Here is a 16,803-nt window from a genome sequence, read left to right as displayed (position 1 = left end):
CTGTCACTACACTGGACTCTATCATAAACTCACTTGCCATTGAAAAAAACCCTTTGATTTTTTTGCTCTACCTGCTGCTGTTGAAGCTGCCTTATGGCTGATGCTGATTCCCAGGTAGTGCTGTATTTCCCCAAATAAAAGCCGTAGAGCCTTAGTCCAGTGATCCAGCAGTGACAGCAGCACACACCGATGACCACGGGAGCTCCTCTTGTTAATGCGGGTGACCACGGGGCCGTTTGTCAGGCAGTAGCTGTTCAGTGGCAGTGTTAGGCTGTGCCCGGACAAAATAACAGACTGCATTTCTCTTGCTGATACAATGAGCCAAAGTCCAAGCGGTGTGCTTAGTCTCTTACAAAGGCACCTTAGTTTAAATAGCCAGGTATTGTGCTTGTTCCTAATATTCAGTTAAGATGCCAAAACTAAACCCCTGGTTTCCAGGCATCTAGGAGAGCGCACAGTTCTGCAATGCCTTGCAAATATCTCTCTTGCAAGAGCAGCGATGGTGAGCAATGGAAGTTAGCTCCAGGTACTTCGGGCAGGGCAGAAGAGGCTACCTCCAAGTATACCTGGCCTGTGCTTTGATTTGTTTGCACACTCCACAACCTGCCTAAGCATCTGTAATATCGCCTCTTGCCCACCTTGAGAAGAGCTCTTCCTCGTGCATACAGTTACATGCAGTTTTTGGGGCTGCTGTTTGTCAAGGTGAGATAATCCTGCTGCCTGCCCTGGTCCTGTCTGGCAGGGTGCAGGAAACAGCACCAAACCAGTGAATCAGATTCAGTTTCTGATCAGACATTTGGTGCTTCCTGAAACATGACAGCCTTTTCCAGAGCTACGCTGGTATAAATCTGTAAAGGAAGATGTTTTCATCCTCTTCTGTATGTTTAAGGCTTAAATCACCTAAAGACTAGTTTGTCTATTTTATCCATCGTTCCCTTTCCAGTATACCTAAACCTTAAAAATAATAACAATTAATCATGTTATGTCTAAAAGATAAGCTTTTAATACCTTTTACCAGGACAGTGCTTGTGATTCAGCAGTTGTTACGGAGGTTCATGTGGAGGCTGCGCAGAACCCAAGGTTGCTGTCTGTGTAAAGGATGTCTGGACGCGGCACAGATGCTTCTGCCGGGTACCTGGATGTACCTGACATTCCCCTTTCGAACAGACTAGATTCTGTCAGAAGCAGCACTGTCTGCCTGACACACCTAGCGATGCTTGTACCTGGCTGCTTGCTGTGGCCACCTCTGCTGATTTAGAAAATGCAAGTTGATTTCAAGTCCTTTACACTGTTAAATTAATATCAATAGGATAAATATTTTGTTTAGATACAGATGGAGAGAGAGCGTATGTCAAACTTGTGAGATTTGCTGGCAAGTTCTTGTTAATTAGAAAAGTGTTCCTTCAGAATTGATCTTTCCTCTTTTGTCCGGCCCCTTTCCTGCTCGGGCAGGAGAACAGCAGCAGATCTCGTCTGCAGACAACCTGCTGTCTGCACTGCCCTGTCGTGACGCTTTGCTAGAGGCAGCATGACCCCTGATCTCAGATGCAGGCAATGCAGCTGCAACACCCGATGTGAGCAGTAGCCGCTCCCGTTGCTTGCAGAGTCAGAGGCCGAGGAGATGCTGTAGTAGAGCAGACGGGGAAGGAAGGCAGTAGCTAGGAGTGCAGGTGGGTAAATGAAGATCTGCAATTCGCTGCTTTTCTCTAGAGGTGTTGCCTCTAGAGCCTTTCAGCAGTTTCTCAGTTACCTTGGCCTTTTCGGCACTCTCAGACCTCCAGTACAGGTTAATATTCCAGATGAGTGTTGTCCAGTTGCTGGTGCACAGTGAGTGCTGTGCAACTGGTTTCCTGCATTGGAAGGAACAGATGAGATACAGCAGTGATAAGGGAAGAGCCTCAAATTATTTTAAGTCCTGGAGCTTTAGAAATAATGAAAACAGTAGCTATGGCCCAGCTGGACTGCCCGGTTTCTTGCACATTTTCCTTCCTCTCCTGCTGGCTGCTCTCCAGGATGAGCAGCTTTGCACAACGGATCTTTAGGCTGATGCAGCCTGAGCACTATAGAGGCTGTATGTATAGAGGCTAATCGTTTTTGTTGGAAACTCCTCCATTCCTTCATTTAAGTTCATGGCTTCAAAACACACTACATGCAAATTAATCTGAATCTGGAAGATTTAAAAAAAAACTCTTGTGAGCAGAGCAGCTCTTGATCCTTAATCTGTGGCTGATACAAATCCTTAATTTGTATACGTGGTGCTGTTCTAATTGTAGGATTCGGCAGAACCAGTTTGTGGCTGTTACAAAGAACAATTTGGCACAAGCAGAACAGGCTGATGCAGAAGGAGCAGCTTGTTGCACAGAGCCCAACGCTGTGTGCCGACGGAGGAGGACTTCTGTTCTGCCTCTGGTCAGGACAGTCTGCACTGCGGCTGGCTCTGTGCTTTATTGAAGATAGACAAGTTGTACACTTCGAACGGGTCACTGTGTTTTTTCTGTTGGGGTTGTTTTTTTTGTAGATAATAGGATAGTTCTCCAGATGTGCCTGAAAGGAGCATTAAGATCTGCTGAGAGCTGTGGTGAGATGGCGACAGTGCAGTCAGGGCCTGCCAAGGTTTACCAGCACTGAAGCTGACGGCTTTTTAATCATGCATAGTTTTATTTAGTGGGATTATTTACATGCACTGAAGTGCTTCGTTTTAGTTTAATTCCGTTATGGTAAACTGATTCCAAACCAGTGGTGAGAGCACCTAACAGTCGGTGTCATTTTACTTAAGCTCGTTGGTCTCTGGGGTCGAGCTTCCAAAGCAAAGCTGCTGGTCTCTGGGGTCGAGCTTCCAGCTGGCCAGGGCTTGAGCTCTCTGCTATGACTGGTCCATGTGAATATTAATTGCTTCACTTTTGCTGCTCTGGAAAATTATACATAGCAAAAATCCAGCCTATGTAATATTGCTGTGCAGAAATAAGTTACGTGTCTCCTTCCTCTTTGTGGTATTTGTTGGGACAGAACTACAGTGAGCACCTCTGGGACAGGCGCTGGTTGTTCCATGCTGAAGGTGCACCTTGGCTGCTGCCCTTTTATAAGGTGTGTGTGGTTCCGATCTTGCAGAAGTTGAGGAGTTAATCTGGACATCCAAAGATTGATGTTTATACAAAGCGTAAAGCCAGTGACATTTACCAGGCACTTACTGGCATAGTTGATTGGGAGTCAGTGGACGGGGATTTATTTTTTTAGCTGTCTTTGTTCTGCAGGGTTGCTAATATTCCCAAATGGAGTGTGCTTTTATCAGCAGCATCTGTGGTGCACAGTCTGACTCATGTGCTCTTTGAGTGAGGATGACAAATGGAGAGTGGAGACAAACAACTCCCCAGGATCAGCGTGCACCGAGAGGGGGAAGGAGCGAACGGTCATCTCAGACGGCGTTTCTAATAACGTCCTGATTACTGCCCTCATGTGGGGACGTTTGGCCTTTTGCTTCTGAAGAAATCTAATTTAGACTTCTTTGGAAGAGAGGAGGGAAAACGAGCATCTCTGACAAACAGATTGGAAGGCTCTGCAGATTCTCAGTTCCCCTGAGCTCGAGGAGCGGCGTGCCCCCAAGGCACCTCTCATGCCTTGGGTTTGATGCTCAAAACATCTTTGCATGCTTGCAGCACCCGGGGGCGGTTTGTTGTTGAAGACATCCCGCACATGCTTGTCTGACTCACAGCACTGAATTTTAATAGACTCCATTACAGCAGTGGCCTGCCATCCTGGTGCAGCTGTCCAGCAAAGGTACCGCATGTCCCCTGGCACCAAACTACACCCCTGGCACCAGGACAGGTGGAAACAGCCAGTGTTGACTGTTAAAGGAGCTCAGTCACACTCTTTCCTTTTGGCTAATAATAGTTAGGAAATGTTAACCGCACCGTACACCGGATTTTAGCTTCATTTATTTATCAGGTGAAATTTCAGTCATGTACTTGTCCTGTATAGTGCTTGCATAGTTAACGGTGAAATGCAACTTAGCAAGTTAGCTCCGATAATCCAGTCAGACCTTGAAAGCTGTGTGTTTCCAGCTGTGGCCAGCTAAGGGTGCAAGGGCAGGGGAAAACAAAACAAAGCCCTTTCCCAGGGCCACCTTCTGAGCAAGCGCCTCGGTTGTCACAGCCTCCACTTTCCCTGTGCCACCAACGGGTGGGAATGCAGGTGGGATTTGCTCGTGGCTCTTGAGATTGTTTTTGAAGAGGATTGGGGGGCAGGCAGAGGAGTTTCCATGCAAAGTCGTATTCTGATGGGAAGCTGGGGGTACCTGTGTGGGTGGGGAGGTAGATGAGGCTGTCCTCCGAAATGCCTTTCTGGGAAAGTGAAATCCTAATTCTGGCATTTGTTGAAAGGGGATTGCCTACAGTCATCCTTTTTAGGAACAGACGGTGTGAAATTAAGCTGCCGAGTTTCACTTTGATGTTTCTTTTAATTTTCACTAGAACATACCTGTTTTCTCTTAATTCCCCTCATGAAAAGTACTTTTTTTTTATTCTTTAAAAGAGACCACTAACTGAAATTGAAATACTGTCTTCAAGAAATTGTACAACTTTGATCACTAAACTTAAAAGCTAGGAAGGAGATGGGATTAGTGCTATGACTTCTGTAGATAAATATTTGTGAGCATTTGTGACTTGGGCAGAAATTAAAGGGGGAATAAACATCTGCCCTTTGATCAGCTCTCCAGCTCATTAACCTGTTGAATGCAGTGTCTGGCCGAAGGATTCAAGGCCAGAAGGGGTTCAAGGCATATGAAACAATCACAAATCTCTTCCCCTTTCTGTGGACAGCGGTTTTTTTCCTGTGGTATTTTAATTGTAAACACAGCAGGACACTTGGAACACGTTAAATTACTCAAGATTTCCTCTAGTCTTAACCCATCCATAACTTCAGTCAGCCTAATGGTCTGAAATGCCTTGAACTGTAACTCATTTTGGGTTCGTGCACGAAGTATTTGCTCAAGTGCAGCAGTGCTTTTGAATTCAGATTGTCTGGTGCACCTGGAAAGTCCAGCAGAAGATGGAGATAACTGCTGAGCTGCAACCCAACTCCTGTGCAGCATGGATGGGAGCTGACCATGAACCACTGGTGTCCTCCAAACATCCGATGAGTTCGCTGGACAGACGGCTTCTCTGCAAAAGATGAGTCACTCTCCCAGCAGCCTGGGTGCCACGTATAAATTAATACAGCATGTAGTTGCCTTTTCCCATGCGAAGATACATCAGAGGTTTAATTTAAGTTCTGCTTTCATGGTAGCCCTTCGCTTAGTGCTGCTCCCAAGCTTTTATAGCCAACCCTCACTGGAGAAGACTACCAGCAACGTATCCACGGGCTCACCCGTGTGCGCCAGGGTATTGCGGGACGAACAGATGGAAAGCAACCGCTTTTCTGTGACTGTCCCTGTTTGTGCTCGAGTGCTGGGTCCCAAATTCCTAAGAGCCCCATCTGCTGACGGCTGGAAGCGTGAGCGGAGGTGAAGGCTGTCACACTGGAGCTCTGCAGCATCGCACCCTGCAGCTGCCTCGCTTCTCTGCCCGTGCCCTGGGCTGCTCTTCCAGGAGTTTGGGATAGTTCTGCAGAACTTCAGTAGAAAATGAGTTTATCTTGTTTTGGCACAGAAGTTGTAGCTTAATTGCCACACTGTTTATCTTGCGTGAAGCAGAGGCCTGAGAAGTAGGACTTGTTTACAATAAACCTGCAAATAGCTCTGGACAGCTACTGTACCTCAGATTTAAACCCTTAGAAAGTACTATCTGCTACAGAGAGATTGCAGCAGTGGGTCAAAGCAATTAAAGCAGCCTCTGCACTCCTCCAGCATTTCCCAGATATCTTAAGGAACTGTAATTTTTGCATTCTGTACATGCAGAACTGGCTCTGCCACAATCTGATGATGCTTCTTTCCTGGCACTAAAAGACATTTGTTAATTTGGAGGAGAACCTATTAGAAGGAGAGTGCATTGCACGGCCTTTTACCGCCTTAATGCTGCGAACGTACGGCCACAGCAACTGCGAGAGGCAGTGGTATCTTCGCGGGCCTTCCCCTGGGTGGTGGGGATGGCTCAGCAGGATGCTCCACTGGCTTTTATGGACCACGGTCATCAGCAGTGAGCCGAAGCCCCAGCGGGAATCCGTGCGGCCTGCTGAGCTCTGCCTTGCTTCTGCGGCTCCAGCGGCGAAGTGGAGCTTTTTGTAATTATCTCAGACACTCTATCTGGAGCTCCGGGCTATGTAGGAGCCAAGAGGCTCACACAGAGCTTTAGCTGTTTATTGCTTTTAACTTTGGGGTGATGTTGTCTTCAAATACATTTCTTCAGTTTCTGTAAGACTACTGACTTGGGTTTGTGTACTCCAGGAGAATATTAGCTAAAAGCTGGCTGGCTTTGCCATGTAATGTATTGCAGTTTCTCTACTCGTAATTCTGAGCCAAATGTCACCGTACTCGTCCATCGCTCGTGGATTTGAGCAGGCATTTTGTCTTCTCGTTGCTGCCATAAAATTGCCAACAATTTTAGGTCGGCAGCCAAATCTTAATGTGGTACTGGTGGGAGTGAGGTGGTGGTGTGCCGTTCTTCAGTGATGTTCTGTGAGGACCAAAGTATTTGACGTTAGAAGCGTGCAACGTTGGTTCAAAGTGGCTTTTAAGATGTTGTTTCCCGTGATGCACTGACTTGGAGGAGCAGTTAGGGCTGGTGTTGATGAAGTGGGTGACTGGGGGGCAATAGGAGACTTCCAGGATTCCTGCAAAGCCGGGAACCTGCTGTCCCATCCTAAGTGTCAGCGACTGGTTGGCAAGTTATCTAATATTAACAACAATAATTCAAAAATACCGTAAGACCTGTAGTGGATTTCTTGTTCTGGTGTGCGTGTTCTTAGTGCTGTCAGTTCCTTTAAAATGTTAACTCATGGAGCGCTGATCTTCTGCTTCTCAATTTCTCTTGCCTCAAACAGCCCCTGGAAAACTTATTGAACAGAGTCCTTTGAAGAGGCTCCTAACATGGTAGCAAATGCTGCGAAGGGAAGGCTCTGTCTTACTCTTACCATCTGTCTCGCCGCACACTCCAGATGATGCAATGTGCCATATGCCACGTCAAAATAAACCCTTTATTTTTAACAAACTGCATTTAAGACACATTAGCAGAATATTCAGCCAATCCCTAAATTTGGGACTGACCTTACTTAATTCCTCAAGGCACGCTACCACGCTGCATCCTTCAGCACTGGAGCTGGCACTAATGAGCTGCAGACTCCTACTCTGACATTTCAGAAAATGAGACTCTGTTCCACCGTAGTGCTCAGAGCTGGGCTGACTTACGCTGATTCACTGGGTATAAGCAGTGTTTATCTTCCAAGGACATGTGCACGCGCGTGTGTGCTCACAAGGCTCGACCGTAGAGTAATCTATAGGACAAATTGAGTTGAGAGCTGAGTCTGCCAGGTCTGGGCGTGAGAGACCAAAGCTTTGGAGATTAAGCTGGTGGAGGTGGCGGAGCCGGAGATGCCACGGCCGGCAGCTGGCACCTTAAACACAGCTCAGCTTCTCTGTCCCCTGCAAGTTGTGGTCAGGTCACTATAGTATCAGCTGTTCTTTTTCATTAATAGTTTGTTTTATTTTGTTTGCGTGCTGTGTGGGTGGCAGCATGAGATGTGTCATGATTCTCCGAGTGGTTTGATGAGTATTCTCTCTGCTTTCTTCTCCCTCTGCCAGCACTCCCTGTTGTCCTGCAGTTACTGCCTTTGTTCTGTGCCCAGGCTGGTCATACTACAGCTGGGCTACTTCATATGTACTTCTAACTGCAGATGCATGCTTAATTAGTGCCTTTTTAAAAATCTATCAATGCAGAGTGATCTGAGTGCAAGGACTCTTTGCAAGCAGCAGATCTGCTGCTGTCAGACACGTAAAATTGTCAGGTCTAAGCCACGGCTGGTAAACACACCGGCTTTGGGCATGCGAGCTAGCAATAATTGTGGATTTTACTGCTAGACCACTTCGTGTTATTTGAAAGTTTTGCTGGATAGAGTGCTTGAGCCATAGATGTGCTGCCTTGAACTCCTGGTGATCTTCAGGACAAGTAACTTCTCCTGCCTCCAGGCTGCTCCAAACTCTTTTTAAATTATTTTTATTTTTATTTCCTTTTTTCCTTCGTTCGCTCACTCGGAAGCAAGCCAGGAGCTAGTGTGTGGGACACTATAGCAAACAACCAGCTTGCTGAAGAGTAGGAGAAAGTTAGCAACAGGCTGCTCTTGCCTGTGATCCTTGACCTGCTGCCCTGCAGTCGCTGTAAAGTCAGTTCCTGTATCGGGGACCTTGAGGGCGTTTGGGAGGTGAATGGGCGATTGGAAAGCAGGCTGGGCTCAAACCAGTGTTTAATAAGAGTCTTTTCTAGGTGAATGTTCATTTTTTTGAGGAATTTGGTCACTTTTCCTCTTTCTATTCTGGTTACAAAAAAAAAAAAAACCAAACCACCACTACTTTCCTTCCCCTACACCTCGGAGGGATTTTCAGGGCTTGTTTTGTCCATCAGTCGAGAGTGAAATTCAGTGTTTACATCTCCTGAGGATGAATGAGGTCAGAGCAAATGTCATCAGCACTGATTCCTGTAGTTCCTATTTATGGAAGCATTTCCTTCCACTTTACTAAGTAAAAACAAGCCCATCTTGCCTTTGCATGAGTCTAGCTGTTGCCCCAGATCGACAGCCTGGTAAGGAGCCCAAAGTCAGTCGCCCTGTTCTGCGGTGGCGATGAATTAACTTTCTAGTGACCCAGTCATTTCCCCTGGCATTTCCAGCTCCGGTCCTTGGGATTTACATGCTGTCAGAGTGATTGCGTTCTCCCTGCGAGAATTGGATTTACCTCATTTCACACTTAATGTCGAGCTGCTCTGTGTAGAACGTCTGCAGCATCCCGAGGCCCTCGGAGGAGGGGATGAATGAATGCACACGCTGGATTCATTTGTGTTATTAGTCTTCAGTGACTAATCCACCTGCTTTCTCATTGTCATATTCTGCAGTTGCTTTTACCTTTTCTTCTCCAAGCATTTCCTACCTAACAGGAAGTATTGGCACTCTGGAGCAGGCACGTTGCCTTTCCTCCACCAGTTACCCACTCGTCAACTTGCAGGTCGTAGTTCAGTTACTAAATTGGGTGATAGCTCCTCCTTTTTCCCCACACCAGTGCTACAACATCTTCCTGCCTTTGCTGGCACTAAGAGCTTATACAGTAAAGTCCAGCTCGGTCAAGATCATGTGTAAGATGCTTTTCTGAGTAATACTGAAATTTCACCAAAAAGTTGCGCCCTTGCAAACAGTTCTGCTCTTGTCTGGTAAAAGCTCTGGCTGTGTAAGCACAGTTCTTACACAATGAATAAGTGCAGGGTAAAGTGACCTTTCTCCTCCTGTTTTTAACTTTATTCATAACTGTTTGAAAACCATTGGATGAACAGGGTTTTGAGTGGCAAAGCGGGTTCTGTCTTTCCATAGCGACTGCGGTGGGAGCTGAGGGTGCTCTGAGCATCACACTTGTCCCTATCACAGCGTGTCCCCAGCTGTATCTTTGGCAGTTTCCAGAATTCCCAGGAAAGAGCGAAGGAATATCTTACAGCATCTGGAATGATCCTATTTAAAACCATTTCATCACTTAAGAGTCTTTTAAAGTACCTTGTGGATTTAGAAGCAAAAGCCCCATCAACCATACTTCTCGGTCAACTTGTTCGATGCTGCAATCAGATGGAGGAGATTTTTCTTGCCCCTTTCACACCAAAACCTTACAGCAACCCTGCGTGCGGCGGGGAGGACAGCTTGCAGGCACAGTCCGGGTTCCTTGGGGCTCGAGGAGGTGGCAGTGCGACTCGCTCGCTTCAGATGCCGAGCGGCGAAGCACGGCACCGCTGCCAGTGCCAGGGAGGGCTGTGGGGCGGCTGTGTGCCGGGACTGGATCCGGGCAACCCATGGGAGGAGGAGGAGGAGACGCACGATGCCAAGGACTATACTTGTTCTGCCTAGCGGGTTTTTTTTTTTTTTAGCAATAGTAGCAACTGATATCAAAGCAGCTTTTGGCCACCCCGGCAAACTCAAATAGGCATTTTTCACAAGATACTAAATCTTCTTCCCTTTCTTTTTAGTGTAGAAGACTCCAGGTAGGTGCAGCACTGTCTAATTAATCTTAGTGTGAATGAGAAACTTCAGGCAAATAGCAGCAGTCATTTGAGGTTCTCATATAGCACGAGGACTTTCTCTTTTTTAAATAAACCGTATTACTTCAGCTAGCTGCTAGGAGTAACCTCTGCCTGCCACCGACGAGGCAGTGTGGGCCTGCACATCATGTTTCTTAATTCCTGCTTTTTGCTGCAAGTCCTTTGGGGATGTTGTGTGCAGCGCTGTCTGCAGCAGAGCAAGAACTGAGAAATCTGCAGGGCTTTCTCTTGGCTTTTCTGCGATGAGCCTGGTATAAATCAAACCTCTTGGTGATAACATCAGGCTTTTAGTGGTATCTGCAGGCGGGTGGAGTTGGGTTCCTATTGCGCAAGGTGCTGATGGGGTTAGTTGACAGTTTATGCTTTGGAAAGCTTGCTGTCCTGCTCTGCCCCATGGTGACCTGCTGCATGGACTTGAAAACCTGCTCAGAAAAGAGCCGGAATTGGATTGAAGAGCCATAGTGCAATAAGCTTTAGGTCTGGGTCCTTTTGGATGTGGCTAGGTTAGTGCCAGACTTGAACAGGTTAAACAGTGGGAAGTGAGACCGAAGTGCAGTTTTTAACTACTTGGAATTTGAGGAATTGACAATTAGCTTTCACAGCAAAACAGGGCTGCTAGAAATTGCACTTCTTGCTTAGTTAAGACCTGTCTTTTTCCTATGTCTAAATTAAGTTCTGCAGACAGTCAGGAGCCAGTTGCAAAACAAGCCCATAACATGTAGTTAATGGTCCTGTATTAAAATGAAATCGCATGAAAGTCCGGTGTGTTGCAGCACAAACATGACTGCCGTAAATGTGCTTTGCCTGGCTTACTCTGATTTTTATTTTTTTTTTTAATGGTGCCCGAGCGGGAGCGGGGGAATTGCTGCGTTAGGACCACCTCTTCCTGAGGATCTTTGAGAGAGGTGAAATGAGATTGTTTGCATCCCCATTTCAAGCTCTTGCAGGGACATCCTTCATCCCTCTGGCTGGCAGCAGAATGGGGAGCAGCCCGGCGGCGTGTGCCTCCTCCCAACCCCGCCGTGGGACGGCTCCAGCCTTTGCAGCGTTACCTCCACACCTTACAAGAAGCCGCCTATGAGTTAGCGTCTGACTCAGCTTTGTCCTTTTGCTGGAGTGAAAAGCGATGTCTTGGTTTTTTTGTCTCCCTCCCCCTCCTCTCGCCGAGCCCGCGGCGTTGGGGAGTGGAGTGGTACATGGTGCTCGCTGCGTGGGCAGGGAGATGCTGTAGGAGGGTTCCCTGACCCCGGAGCCGCTGCAGTGATGCAGCCGATTGACGTACTTTCTCCTGCATCAAAGTGACGGTTGCCTGGCTGCCTCACTGAGCCCGGCCTTTTTTTTTTGTGTTTAATATTAAAGTACAAAGCTGTGCAAAAACCACATGCTTTTTTACTCTTTGAAGTGGTGCTGGCTGACTGCCTGAAAAACATTCTCTAGTGGTGGTGGAAAAAATCCCATTACGTTTTACAAATATTTTGGTTTTATTTCACCCCTTTCTTTCAGAAGCTTGACAATAGTCCTCTGGAGACTTGATCTCGTGTTGCTGGCAGAGGCTGACCCATCCCTATAGCTGCCTGCCTTCAGTGCTGCAAACAGGACTTGCCATTAGATTTTGAAGAAATGAAACTTGCATTTAGGTGGCTGGCTTTGTGTTTTTCTTTCTACGTTGTACAATACATTATCCTCGTCTTGTTCAATGTCTAGCTCTTGACAAGCTAAGAGTTGAACGTGTAGCCTGGAGTTTTGAGGTCGGGACTTAGGTCCAGAGGTTTTTAAGCAGCTTGAGTGTATTACTGCTAACCTTAATATAGTGGAGTTTAAGATGAAAAATATAATAAAATGAGTCAGGTTTTATTTTCAAAATTAATGTATAGTTCCTGAGCAAGAAATACTGGACTGAACATTATTGGAATGGGCAAGAAGGAGGGGAAATAGGATCAGCTGTAGAAGCTGACAGTGTGTGGCACTAATGGCGTATGTAATCTGTAACTTTTAAATGCACTGGTAATGTATTCCTCATAACTTCAGCTGCTGAATGAAGATGTTAATTAGCCAGGGATTAACAACTGTGCTTTATGCATTACAATGCCAGGTATGCACACCTCGGGTGAGTCTCTTCTGTGATCTTTGTCCAGGCTTGGTCGCTAAACGGCAGCGTTTCAGTGATAAAAGTGGCCTTCTGCAGTTTGGCAGTAGTAGCACAGCGGGGCACGTGGCACATCTTTTTCTATCAGAATAGAAATACTGTTTGTCCATTTTCTATCAAATGCAATTAGCATTAAATTTCAGGAATGCAAATTGGGATTTAAGGGCACACAGCTAGGCTGGGCTTGGCTTCTGAGTCATTTTAAAGGTAAAAGGGTTTTTGCAGATGTGAAGGTCAATAGAAATCCTTCCATTAGACTTTTGATATCAGCAGTCATTAAGCTTTCTTAAAGACATCAAAATTCACTGCCTCCTTCAGTGGGGGATGCCAACCACATATGCAAGGTGTGCCCTGCTTTGTTATTACAAGTAAGGTCGTAGCATAAACTCCAAATTTTTTTGTGCAGAGGTACAGCAGTGTGCTGGAAAGGTTTCTGCAGCTGCGAGTTAAAAGCCAAGCCGTATAAAACATCTGCGGTTAAGGCCCAGAGTTTTCAGCTCCCTCGTGCTGTCGCTGTGCATGCCAACGAGCGGCATGATGTTTGACAAGCAATGCCAGCATGGTGGTTCGTGTATTTGTGTAAATGACTTAGAAAACTGGTAAAATTCCACTAATCCCTCTGTAAGTGAGCTTATCATGGGATACGAATTTCCTGTTGCCTGTCCCCTACTGCTGAATGCAATAAAACGGGCAGCCAGAAAATCACGTTGGTTCCTGTATCGGTGCCTGTCATTTCTTCCAGTTTGGGATAACTTGCCTCTACAGAGGTTATGGTTTTCCAGTTTTCCACTAGCTTTCAACTCTGTTTTGGGTATTTAGAGCTGAAGCTTATAAACAGGTCCTTTTAAAACAGATGAGCATGATATAAGCTATATTGACATAAGTGAATGTGCTGAGGTGTGGGGAGGGCAGGGTGCTGATGAGCAGATATTTGTGTGATGCCTTTTTTACCTTAAAAAAAAAATACAGTACAATCCCATCCAGAGTCTCTGAACAGCACACAGGGCTGCGGAGTGAGTTAAGTGTTGTATTCGCTGTTGTGGCTAAATAAGCTTGATTCATTCTTTCTCCCTTTTATGTGTTTTTATTAACCAAGACAAGGGATTTCTGCAGTGACGGCCTCCCCTAGGAATGCTAGCTATGTGAAAAATGCCCCGTCCTGCAGCTCCGCTGCTCTCCCTTATCTGCCCGTCCCTCGCTGCCCGTGCCGTGGGCACGGGCTCTGCTCGCTGCACAAATACCTTCCTGTCCTGGGAAGCGTCACCGCTGCCGTTGGCGTTCATCATCGCGTCTGTCATCTTGAATCTGTCCCAGGCCCCCCCGTCAGTGCCAGCATGACCGGGTTTGGATGAACCCAGCACTCGCAGGAGGTCCCCGGTTTCCCCAGCCAGAGCTGGTGTCACCGGGTGCCTGTCGGCACGCTGGTGTGCAAGGCAGCCACCGGCACGGCACGGTGGTGGAGATCACCGTGTGTTGTAAGCCTCACCCGTGTCCAGTGTCACAGCCTATGAGATTTCTCGGTTTCATCATTGTGAAGAGGCTGCACGTGTTAAATAGGACTTTTTTGATCGCTTTGTGTTGAATATTTATGTTTATTCTTTCTTCTGTTTTCCCAGGAATAGTCCAGGAGTAGTGGAAAACGGTATGTACGTGTTGTGGCCATTTGAGGCCTTTTTTTTCTTGGAAAAATCAAAAAGCGATATTGGATTAAGTTTGTATTTCTTGACACAAAGAGCAGCTTTGGTCGCTTGCACCCTTCCAGCCTTAGGCTCTCTGCTCTCTGGAGTTGAATTGAACTTCAGGTTCATCGTGTACCAGTTTGAATCAATCTCTTTTGAAACTTAGGGGAGCTGGTCCTGATGCAGAACCTCAGCATTGCCAGCTAGATGGAGGTGGTGATGCTGTAAGCCAGGGGCCAGACCACTGCCTTGTGTTTTATTTCAACTTGGAATGATCGCACCAAAAGTAAAGAAGGCTTAATTTTTTCTCTTTTACTGGGATAATTATGTTTGTTCAAGCTCTTCACTTGCTAGGCCAAGCAGGATCTAAATTTGGTGTCTCTTTTAATATCTTTTCAGCATACGTGGTTTTTTGGACCATGTTTAAAAGCTCTTCTGTCCCTGTTATGTAAACTTTCTTTAAAGAGAGTGAGATGTAATTGCCTGGCACATCTCGGGGTGGGCAGGCAAAGCCCGAGGTCTCGTCTGCTCGGGAAGCTGCTGCTGTTAAGGACTGTGTGGACTCGCAGGCTAATGCCCGTACCAGTACAGCTCCCCATCTGGAGGCAGTCCTGCTCTGGAATAGAAGTGCCTTATTCTGGTTTTAACTAAACCCAGTTGTAGTCAGGCATTTTGTTCCAGATTTAAATGGGAAGACTGGGCTGACTGCTCCTTTTCCTTAATTGCCATCACTGTCAGTCATCACTCCCACAAATGAAAGGCCTTGATTGATGGTGCGAGATCTGCTAGTTGCTTTTAGCAGAAGGGTAGTGTAAATCTCTCGCTGATTATTTAGGCTCATCTGGTCTAACTTTACATGGAAATGTTTGAGGAGCCCTCAGTGTCTAAACTGTCTAACAGTTTTAAAAGAAATAAAAGCAAGAAGCCCCAAACAGCTAGAGAAGGTAATTTTTAACCAGTTTTTGCTCTGTCTGCAAGATGTTTTGACCATCTCTTTCCCCCACAAACATGCTTCTTGAATGCAGATTAAGCAAACAGGAACAAAGTGTTCTTGCTCGGGATTAAAAGTGGATGCATGTGAGGGCTATTTGCAGTAAGGCCACGTATAGATAAGGGCGAGTGCTGTCTGTGCGAAGGGTTGGTCCCCCAGAGACAGGCTCTTCCCTCCCCAGCAGCCGCGGGGCTGATGCTCGCTGCCGATGGCTCGCCGGTGTGCGCTGGCGAGGGACCCGCTCTGGCCGGTGGCTCGTCACTGAGACACTGTTGGGTGCCTGCTCCGGCATCGCCAGTGCCTGGCACGCTCGGCTGGAGAGGCTTATGCTTCCCAGGAGAGGCAGGAGGCTTGTCGTGCTTTGGCCAAGCGTACACGGAAATCTGTTTCTTAAATCAGACTTTTATGGGACCAGAGATGTTTTTAGTCTGTGCTATACTTTGCCTCAAAATCTGTTTACAGTGTAATTTGAAGTAGACCACCTGGGTTAGAGACTCATTTTGACAAGTTGTTAAAAATATTCTTAGTGTCCTGCGTTTTCCTGTTTAGATACACGACTATAAGGAAATACCTGCATTTCTGTGATAACGTGCAGGTTCAGGCCCTGCAGTCTGTGACGCTGTATTTTATCTCCCAGCTCGGTGACTGAGCAGGTGCTGCCAGTACCGACCCTTCTCCAGATGTCAGTATTTGCGCTGCCATTGTGCAAAAGGAAAGCTTTCACCCTTCTCTTTCTTTCGGGTTCACGTTAGCAGCCAGGCACAGAAGTAATTTTTCTTTTCATTTGGCAAGTGAGTTCATACAGAAATGGGGGGCTAAAGCAACGGCAGAACTGTGTTCCTCGTCCGGTGTGTGAATAAAAACAGGGGGCAAAAAGTGCCATTGGGTAATTCTCAGAATTTCGGTAGAGGGTTGACTTTGCTTGTCCCCTGGGACTTGGAGGTGCAGGTGAGTAGGTGCCAGCAATGCTCAGGTATGTACAATGTAAGCAGAGAAGGATGGCACCTGCATAACAGCAATTGTTAATGCCGTGAATTCAGGGAGGTTTGAGTGTTTTACATATATCTCTGTTTTTTCTAACCTGTAGTAGATGATTTTCTAAATACAAGCACCAGCCCTATGAAGATAGTCAGCGAGCCAAAGGTTGCCCATTACCTGAAGGCAGATCCCTCACGTGCTTTCTGGTACAACCCTTTGACACAATGTGTAAGTTCCTTTTTTAGTCTCTCTGCCTTATTTCCAGCCCCAGCCTTTCCCCGGCAGTTCCCAGCCCTGAGCTCAGAGCTGAACCGCTGCCAGCCCAACGTGACTTCTCTTCCTGTAAGAGAGACAAAAGAAAACGACCTTCTGCTTCCTCTCCCTGTCTGCCCAGCGGATTCCAGCGCCAATGTAGGAGTTGCTCCTTGTTGCAAACCCTCACATGATGTTGCAGTCATCAGTATTACCAAAAGACCCGGGCTTGCATGAAAACAGCCGCACAGACGCTGCAGTCACATGGAGATAGTGGCCTTTTCTTTTAGGGTAATTACTTTGGTGGTTGAAACAAGTGCAAAAGTAGTCATCCGACTGATCAAAATGTGTCTTCATCTGCATTTGGAAGCAAGCCTCTTCGGTTTTGCTTGCCTGCAGCTGACTTTGGGAGGGAGGGGGAGCCCCCAGCTCTGCTGACCTATTGTGAGTTACTCCTGGGCATCGTTTTTACCCTCTGTAGCTACATCAGTAATGAAAACAAGATGACTAGAGAAAGTCACAGGACTGCTCTTGTATCAGTGT

The 16,803-nt window shown here is 46.7% G+C and overlaps 1 protein-coding gene across 10 annotated transcripts in view; it reads left to right on the top strand.

Moving 5' to 3' along the window:
• The window catches only part of GNG7 (G protein subunit gamma 7), an 81,201-nt gene that overhangs the window by 39,885 nt on the left and 24,513 nt on the right, over window positions 1-16,803 (top strand). The window contains exons 4-6 of one of the 10 annotated variants that reach the window (XR_012039630.1): window positions 13,977-14,002; window positions 16,118-16,236; window positions 16,403-16,551. The exons of 5 other annotated variants lie outside the window; for them this stretch is intronic. Coding sequence is in view for 1 of the 5 variants with exons in the window: in XM_072845897.1 (XP_072701998.1) it covers window positions 13,695-13,702; window positions 13,977-14,002; window positions 16,118-16,236 (153 nt within the window). In the remaining 4 variants the exon portion in view is untranslated. Of the gene's footprint in view, window positions 1-1,520; window positions 1,671-13,505; window positions 13,836-13,976; window positions 14,003-16,117; window positions 16,237-16,402; window positions 16,552-16,803 lie in introns of those variants that run through there. 4 more of the 10 variants (XM_072845897.1, XR_012039631.1, XM_072845903.1 and 1 more) reach the window with 4 other exon arrangements.

Source organism: Ciconia boyciana, chromosome 24, assembly GCF_034638445.1.
Source record: "Ciconia boyciana chromosome 24, ASM3463844v1, whole genome shotgun sequence".
NCBI classification, from domain to species: Eukaryota; Metazoa; Chordata; class Aves; order Ciconiiformes; family Ciconiidae; genus Ciconia; species Ciconia boyciana.
The sequence above is the reverse complement of the archived record's forward strand: the minus strand, read 5'-3'. Positions and strand labels throughout refer to the sequence as shown.